The 9278-nt window shown below is 32.6% G+C and overlaps 1 protein-coding gene across 1 annotated transcript; it reads left to right on the forward strand.

Moving 5' to 3' along the window:
* The first annotated feature begins 1746 nt into the window (after positions 1-1746).
* Positions 1747-2966, forward strand: LOC104766895 (uncharacterized). Its single transcript, XM_010490873.3, has one exon. It carries the CDS (start codon positions 1885-1887, stop codon positions 2836-2838), a length of 954 nt encoding a protein of 317 aa, XP_010489175.1. The 5' UTR covers positions 1747-1884; the 3' UTR covers positions 2839-2966.
* Positions 2967-9278: the final 6312 nt, after the last annotated feature.

Genomic DNA, 9278 nt, shown 5'->3' on the forward strand with positions numbered 1-9278 from the left:
TCTAACTCTTTCCTAGCCTTGGATCTCTCAAGAACAGCAAGGAAATCTCCCAATCTCTCTCTAGAACCTCAAAACACTTTTCTCTCTTTTGTTTTTCTCAAAAACGGCGTGAGACAAAACTAAACACGACCTAGGTCGTTTTCTCCCTTTAAAATCTCGGTTCAATGGTTTTCCCTAAACCAAACCGGTCCAAATCGATAATTAAATCAAACTGGTCGAACCAGAGAATATTGGTGTCGACCGACACCACCATGGTGTCGATCGACACCCAACCCAGAAAATCAATAATTTGATCGCGGATGTTACAAGGGTTATACCATGTTAGGTTTGAAATCCTTCATCTTCTGAAGTTTCTTCAACTCCAACTTAAGCTTTTTATGCTCAGTGTCTCTGGTCTCAAGTTCCTCCCCCTTCTTTCTCAGATTACATGCATCACCAGAGGTCACAAGAAATTGAATTACTCCGATTTCAAAGACAAAACTTGCGGATTACATGCGCTAGAGTCGCCGTTGATATCTGCCGTCGGTCACCACAAATTGAATCTTCCTCCTTTGCTTGCAATCAATTGTTGACAAAGAGAGAAGAGGAAAAAAAAATTATCGATTTTTTTCCCTCACCCAATAATAATTGAGCACGTCGACGCTTCTTAAGGATTGTTAAATGTCTTAACTACGAGGTTCTTCTTAGTAATATTGCCATTTTTTATTTATTTTTAATCAGACTAAAGTTATAAAGTATGACTAAGAAGTCCCGATAAAGATGATCTTATTCATAAGAAAGAAAGAACTTTTTTAATAAACTGACTAAACAAAAAAAACTAGAAAAAAAACCTTTTTATCGATTGATTCATTTTCAGTTATCAGTTGTATAAAGTGAAGTAAACACAAACAGGGACTAGTAAAGAAGCTACGCCACATAAATTTACAAGGAAGTAACATCAAAGTAATAATACTAGTCTTTGCCAGCTCAAAAGATGTTTATAATTTTCAAATAGACACGAGCACATTGGCAAATACGAATGTCTTTATAAAACGGAAATAGAAAACTATTAATTGGTCGCATTATAACACAAGAAACAACACTAGAGTAGTTAAGCTATTATAACGTGTGTGTTATCTTCAACAATCAACAAAATAATATTATAAATTGGATATTTGGAGGTATTTAGCCACCATTACTTTGACAATTACGTTAATCACGTAGGAAAAATAATTCGAGAAGCCATCCTCTATTGAACATGATATCAATTAAATTAATATTGTTTCATTACAATACAAAAACCTGCAACAATAGTCAATGTTCATAAAATAATAGAACAACAATTAAACTCTTTGCTGCATGAGAAACTGAACCTTTTCCCCACATGAGTTTGACAAATGACAAGTTAAGTTTTTTTTAACTTGTCATACATAGATATTGTGATAAATAATTTTTTTTAAAATTATTGTTACTACAAAATACGAAAATTTATAGCTTCTATATATATACAACCTGGATATCCGAACGTGTGGTAATCTATTCGAGTTTCAGTCTGGAAAGATGTAAAGGGCAATAATTGTACAATCCTCTTGATATATAAAATTCGATTTAAAAAAAAAAATTGATAAAAATACAACGATGAAAAACTAAAATGACCAAGCTAAATTTGGTCCAAAAGAACATATAGAAATGAGAACTAAAAAAATCATAATAATTAAGTCACGACCCATTAGGTAGGTGAGACTTATAAAGGCATCTGCTAATTCAATCACCATTCATTTTTCTCCATCTCTCTCTCTCTCTCTCTCTAAACTAAAGTCAAGCTTTACGTCTGAAAGGGGAACACCTTCCAAGAACCAAGAAAGGCAAAAGAAGAACAAAGCATCCAAAGAAGAACACCCATTAATGGAGATAGAAGTGGCAGTAGTAGCAGCAGAACTCAATTTCGACAGCACAACTTCGTCTCCATACATAACAGCTCCTTCAAGCCCCACTCGATTTGGCAACAACAATGTTTTCTTCTTTAGTGCACCCACAAGCCCTTCTCCTTCCACTTCCTCCAACATACCTTTTGATTGGGATGACCAACTAAGAACTCCCAAGAAGAGATCAGCCAGCGATTTCGAAGACGATTTCGAGTTCAATTTCAGTGGTCAATTGGCGAAAACTTCTTTCTCTGCCGCTGATGAGCTCTTTGATGGTGGAAAGATTCGACCTTTAAGACAACCACTCACTCCTCCTTTTTCTTCTCCTAAATCTAGGGATCCTGATATAGAAATTTCCGATGGTCAGCAAGAACGAGGAAGAGACCGGTCTCTGGGATCTTCTTCTTCGCGTTATGATCGTAAAGGAAGCCGTTCTACGTCTCCATTGAGAGTTTCAGACATTATGGTTGATGAAGAGGAAGAAGTACAGTCAACAAAAATGGTTGCTTCCAACACAAGCAACCATAAATCCTCTGTTTTCTTGTCAGCAATTCTGTACCCTGGTCGTGCGTATAAGAAGTGGAAACTCAAAGATCTGTTGCTGTTCAGGAGTGCTTCAGACGGAAGACCAGTTCCGACCAAAGATTCCTTGAAAAGATACGATATTCTAACAAAGAGAGAGGCCGAGGATGTGAGAAGTTCGAGTATCCGGTCGAGAGAGAGTTGTGACTCGTCGGTGTCTATGTCAAGGAGGAGGAACGGAGCGGTGGTTTCGGCTCACGAAATGCATTACACTGAGAACCGAGCAGTGTCGGAGGAATTAAAGAGGAAGACATTCTTGCCGTACAAGCAAGGCTGGTTAGGCTGCTTAGGGTTTAACCCTACGGTCCATGAAATTGCAAGAGTTGGGTCACTGTCACGTGCTTCTTCTTGATCCCTCTTGTACTTTTCTTTTGTTCTTATATATTTTATATTCGCTTTTTTGATGGCTTTAATTTTCAGATGTGATGGTGAGGTTCCATCGAATTGATGGATAAATATATGATATTGTTTAATTCGCGACGTTTTGATACATATACACACCCTGTTTTAGAAATCGTTAGGAGCTAGTCGGGCGGTCGGGGTGGGCCTAGCGCATAACAAGAAAATCGGAGATTAAACTGGAATTAATCGGGGACTAATTTTAGGGTTATTTTATTAAATTAATAATAAAATTCAAATATATAGTATTAAATATATGAATAATTTTGTGTCTGTTAAAAAAAAATCAAATAAAATATAAAACTATAGTATTGTCTTTAAAATTATCGTAATCACATAAAAACATAATTTTAAAAGAAAATTTTATGATTTTTCATTAAAATTTGGTACATTAGTTATTGTAAAACATCATAAACTCTTAATTTAAATGTCTAAATAACAAAAAAATATATATTTGATTTATATTTGGCTTTAAAAATAATCAGTATATACACAATTAAGCGGAAAGTAATCGGATTAGACAGATTATAATCAAATTATACGTGCATAATTGGATAATCGATGCTAAGTGGAGATTAGTCATTAATCGAGGCGGAGATATGGGTATAGTGATTTTGCGAAGCGTAATCGGTGTTCGGCGGGGATTTTTAAAACAGGACATATACATGTGAATGAACGTTTGTTCAAGAAAAAAAAAATACATATGAATGAATAAAAGAAGAAAAAAAAAGTGTAAAATTTGACATACGATGTTGTTTCGGCTAATGCTTCATTCGACGAAGGATGTCCATCGGATACTAATTGAAAGCTAAACGGATTCGCCCCACCATCACAAGAGAGTTATCAAGAAAGCACATATTTAACAAATTTGCCCCACCATAACTAGGCTACTAGTAGTGAGAGTGCTCATTCTTTTCACGAGCCCCATCTACTAAGTGTCAATTAAAAATAAAAATATTTTCTTTTTTTTAAAACAATTAAATAATTAGAAATTTCATATGAAAAGGGTCAATACTAAATTAGTGAATTCGAGAATTGCTAATTATGTTTTTTTAGTAAACCAACAATTCCTCGTCTAGTATTAGAGACGGATAATCTAAAAACAAGTATGGTGTTTGATCTAAATAAAAGTGGAATCCGGTTTGAAGATGAATGTCTCCGAAAAAATAATGATAACGATTTAGAAATCTTACATCATACTAATGTTACGAGTCAAACAATAATAAATAAGAATCATAGGTCATGTAGTAAGATTTTATTTATTTATAAGTTGGAAATCGTTATTTTAAAAAATCGGATTGAGTAATTCTATCATAATTATACAATTAGTTTTTAGTAAATCCACTTCATATGAACCACACATTAATCTGTGTTTAGACTTGACTATTCTTTGAAGGCATTACCATGACCATGAGACTGAGAGAACAAAAAAAAAAAAACCGAGAATGTAGTGTATGTTTTGTAGAAGACAGCTGTCGTGACGTTACATTTTCACATCTAGCTCTCGTAGAACTTGTCATAGGACAATTTGTAATTGTTGTAAAATAATAGATTCAGTACAAATTGTATTTTTAGTTTATAAATAAGAATAATATAATATAAATTGCTCACAAATCGTAGTGAATTGAAAAAGTGTTGGAGAACGTAGGAACAATGAGGCTGAGCCGAAAGAGAGAATAGCAAAAGAAGAAATGCAATGCTCCTTAATCATGAGGTTTTGTGCAATAATAATGGTAATGATCTCTTAACAGAATAAAGTGTTTGGACCACATATTATAATATTAATAATTGTTATATAGTTAACATTTGATTAAGTAACTGATTGCAACCTAATATGAGTTAATAATACCGTTTATTACTCTTTTTTATATTATTTTTAATCTTCAAACAACTCTATTGCAATGATGGATTTTGGGGCAAAGCCTCGCGTTTTACTGTCTTTTCTTTTCTTTTGATAATTAATATATTTTGGAAATTGTTAATATATATGATCCAAATCAGTAATTTAATTGAACGGTGACAGACAAAATTCAAATGAGATCAGAGAGGTGGGTGACCATTTATTAAAATGTTTGATACTACTTTGATTAGACAGGTTCCATGACCATTCTTAATTGTTATTAATGTTATTTAATATACAAAAATTACTTTCAATTGCCATTTGAAAAACTTAATTAAAATTAATTATTAATTAAATAAATATTTCTAATTAAAAAAAAACAAAAATAGAGGACACATCAAATAAAATAATTTGTACAAAAAAAATCTATTAGAATCAAAACTAATTTGTACTTAAAAAAATTAACAGATAAGATTTCTTTTTAAAATACAAAAATTATAATATAAGCAACAAATTTTTAATCACAAACCATTATAAATAACATAATAACAAAATAAATTATTAAAAAATTTCATTAAAAAAATTCAGCCTGCGGTTTTCCGCGAGATAATATTTAGTTAAATATTATTGTACCAAACTCCTTCAATACATAATTATTGCTAAGAAAATAATTGAAAATGTTTACAAAGAAACTATAAACACATGTACTTCATATCGATCTTTAGGGGGAAATGAGGGACTAAATTCTTTAGCTCGCTAATGGTCTAGATACATCACTAAGAAGCAAATGGAGAAAGACCTATATATATGGTCAAACGACGAAGCAAACAACACCGGAGAGCAATTGTAACTCTCCGACCACCATTTCTTAGTGGGTCATATGTTCAATTTCAGTCTATGGCCCATCTTCTTTAATGGGTCTCACGTCCTCTCACTAGACCTGTGAGCCTATCCATATCAAACTGTCGGTTTATTACGTCTGGGAGGCTTTAAAGACTTGTTACCGTCCCTACAAATCACCACATGATCTTTCCCTGTGTTTTGTCCTCACTCACACAATTCCGACAGTCACTTCCCGAAAGGTCACCCATCCTGATACTACTCTAGCTCAAGCATGCTTAACTCTGGAGTTCTCTCAGATCCCTTGACCAAAAGATTATTGCACTTTGGTGACATAGGTGGCCAAATCAATTATTTTAAACATCTCTGCATGTTCCTGAAAGTGGGGTGTCACAGAAATACAAATAAGGATATCCACATAAATATATGTTAACATAACGTAAATAATTTGCAAAAATAAGACAGTTATTACATTTATTTTATATGCAGATGAACAAGTCAAGAAAGATACGGGATATATATAAGAGAAATTAACATATCCTAAGAATTTAAGGTCCATTACTGCTGTGATTCGTTGCTACTAACATGAAAAAGAATTGTAAAATAATTTAGCAATCATAAGTTTTCAGAAATAAAGAATCATAAGGCATTGAAATAAGGGGGAAAAAAAGAAGAGAAATGTTACAATCCTAACCTATGACCATACATCTTCAAGTGGCAAATATTATCACAATGTTGTCATGTTTAGATCCACCAAGAAGGGTTCTAGAATTGATAGCAAACACAATTCAGTTCTCTCCATTAACAAGTTAGATGACACTACATGAAACAAGAGTTAACTGAAACAAAAAGAGCACAAGACAAATATGGATATCAAACAGCTAAGAAATCTAGAGCTAAAACCATAGAAAACAGACAAATCATTTTCAACTCACATCAACTTTCCACGCCTTGGAACATTTTATGTTTTCATTGGGACCTTTTATGTTAAATCCTAAAAGAAATATATACAAAATCATTTACACGTGAAAATGGAAACTGATTGATCTTCATTCATGATTCAGTTTTCTAATCTCTCTATGCAGACAACATAGTCAATTTCTAATTAACTCGACAATTTTGTTCCAATCTAAACATATCTGAATCAATCTTTTTTAGAAAATTATTATAAGGCTAAATAATTGATCCAATCGTCCACCCAATTAGTTCATAAACTTCATACTCTCACACCAAAGAATATTCCAATGTATATTAACTTGCTTTATGATCCCAATTGTTTTCGAAGATTTCTGATAGCGATAGAGTTGAAATCTCGTGTATGAGTCTGAACACATGCTCCGTTGGTGGACTTCGGTGCTCTGTTGGATCAAACGTTGCTGGATCTGCCCCTCTTATCGAATTCTTCTTCTTCTTTGCCTAAATTTTGGAACTAAGCTCACAGCACATTTTCAAGCTTTAGCTTTTTATAAAGAAGAGCGGTTGTGAAGTGAAAAGACACAAAAAACAGTTAGGGCTTTGAGGAAAGAATTGCTGATCTGGCAGAGATGATTCTGATTGGACAAAAATATTGAGTTGCATTAATTATTATAATTTGATTGGTCACATGTTTTCACTGATGTGTCAACTCCTCCTTCAACTACAAATCTGAAGTGTTAAAACTGGAGAGAAGGGCATCCTATTTTTATTGTATTGATATATATTTTTATGAAGTGACCTAAGTCTAGTGGCAAATGATAAATTTACTAAGAGCAAACACCATCACACTAGGAATCAATTTTGATGTGTTTGTATTTTACAAGGTTTTAACCATAGCTTTTACACTTATTTTCAGTCTCTTATTGAGCCAAAGTGTGCTTTTAAAGTTTTTTTTTTTTTTTTTTTTTTTTTTAGTCGTTTGACAAAAAAAAAAAGTTTTTTTTAGTATTTTGTGAGTTTGTACAGGTTTTAGGTTACTTTGGAAGAAAACTGAATGTTTTGGGAAGAAAACATGCGTCTGGAGCTAATATGGTGAAAACTGATCAAGTCTAGCAAGCAGATGGAGCAAGCGCAAAAAAAGTACCCAGGATCGACCAATCCTCACTTGGGATCGACCGGTTCTGTACCCGAAACAACTTTTCCTTTTTCGTTTTAAACCGACTTTTAGAGTTTTGTTTTTGTATTTAAGCTCGAGGCTCGGTCTCTAGAGAGATAAAATTTATTCTATGCAGCTTTTAAGCACTTGTAAGCTTTGATTGTGAGAAGATCTCGAATCTTTTTTAACATTTTGGAGAAGAATTTTGAACCCTTTTTATTCTTTTCTTTTGCAATTCAATTATGTCTTCTTCATATTTGATTTGTTATTTCTCCATGTTGAGTAGTTTCTAAATTGGGTTTTGGGTTTCAAAAAGGGTTTATGATTCTCTAACGTAGGGGTGTTATGTTAGGGATTGATCTATTTTTTTATTCTATTGTTATTTTTAGTGCTTAAACTACTCTAGCTACCTAGTTTCTGATCTTAGGTTTAATTCATCGGGGCACCAAAAGTGTTGTTGAGTTGTTAGAAAAGAACATAGGTGAGTAAAGTGACCCTTAGCCAACGAAAGTTGAAGTGAATGCACCTTGTGAACTAATCAAACTTAAACTGTTAGTGTTACCTTGGTTTGCTAGATTCAAACAAGAGTTTAGGGTCTAATTGATTCTTTGCATAGATAGTTAGCGCTGCAAGATTAGGTTAGCTAGAACGGTGTCTAATACCTCCCTATCTAATCACCTAAATTTGTGGTTATATCCCTAATGATTCCCTGCGTCCAATGCTTCTCTTTTGATTTAAACAATTTAATTACTTTCCGTTTTTTGATAATCACTTGCATTCACAAACGTTTCCATTGTCTTAGCTATATTTAATCTTCATAATTTCATAGTGCAATTGCTTGGTCTCTAAGGATTTGATCATAAAGTGTTACAACGATACCACTAGTGGTTGAGTACACATTAGATTATTAATTGACCTTTGATCTAAAATAATGCATATAAAAGCCTAGGATCTAAAATAAAATTATCAATTCTAAGAATCTAAAATAAGGTGATCAATCTTTCAAACTCCATTATAACATCTTAATACGTGGAAAAAAATTCAAGACACAAACAAAAAGACACAAAAGATACGACAAAACGACTAAAACTGAGTATTAAACGAAAGCCGAAAGACACTAAAAATACCATATATCACTTGTTTTGTTAGCATAATAATATCATGTCGAGTTTCTATGAAAGATGATATTTAAATGGTTTACAAAGTTTCATGGTTTAAATAGCCTAGATTTTGTAGTTCATGGTTTAAATGGCCTTAATTTAAAAGTTCATACCTTAAATGACATTTTATCGAATTAAAACTTTCATCAAAACGACGTCGTTTTGTCACTAATGGAGATGTTTAACGATAGAGTAATGTCTGTTAGTTGTTCGGTTAACACATTTCACATCATGTTTTTTTTTGCATGGTCAACAAAACTTAATGATTAAAAGAACTAGTCAACAAAAGTTGATATTTTAAATGACCTATATCAAAATTCATAGTTTAAATGGTCGAAATTTGAAAGTTCATAGTTTAAATGACTTTTTTCCAATTAACCCATGTGTCACAAATATCCTAGTCTAGAAAGCTCTAATAAATTGTTGGGCCTTTCAATAATTTTTATAGCTCTTTTATCATGTTTGATATAATAAAATGTTTT

This window comes from Camelina sativa, chromosome 19 (assembly GCF_030686135.1).
Source record: "Camelina sativa cultivar CO46 ecotype springtype chromosome 19, ASM3068613v1".
NCBI lineage: Eukaryota > Viridiplantae > Streptophyta > Magnoliopsida > Brassicales > Brassicaceae > Camelina > Camelina sativa.

Excerpts from the sequence above, each read along its gene's own strand:
- LOC104766895 (XM_010490873.3), top strand. The coding sequence starts at position 1,885 with ATGGAGATAGAAGTGGCAGTAGTAGCAGCAGAACTCAATTTCGACAGC.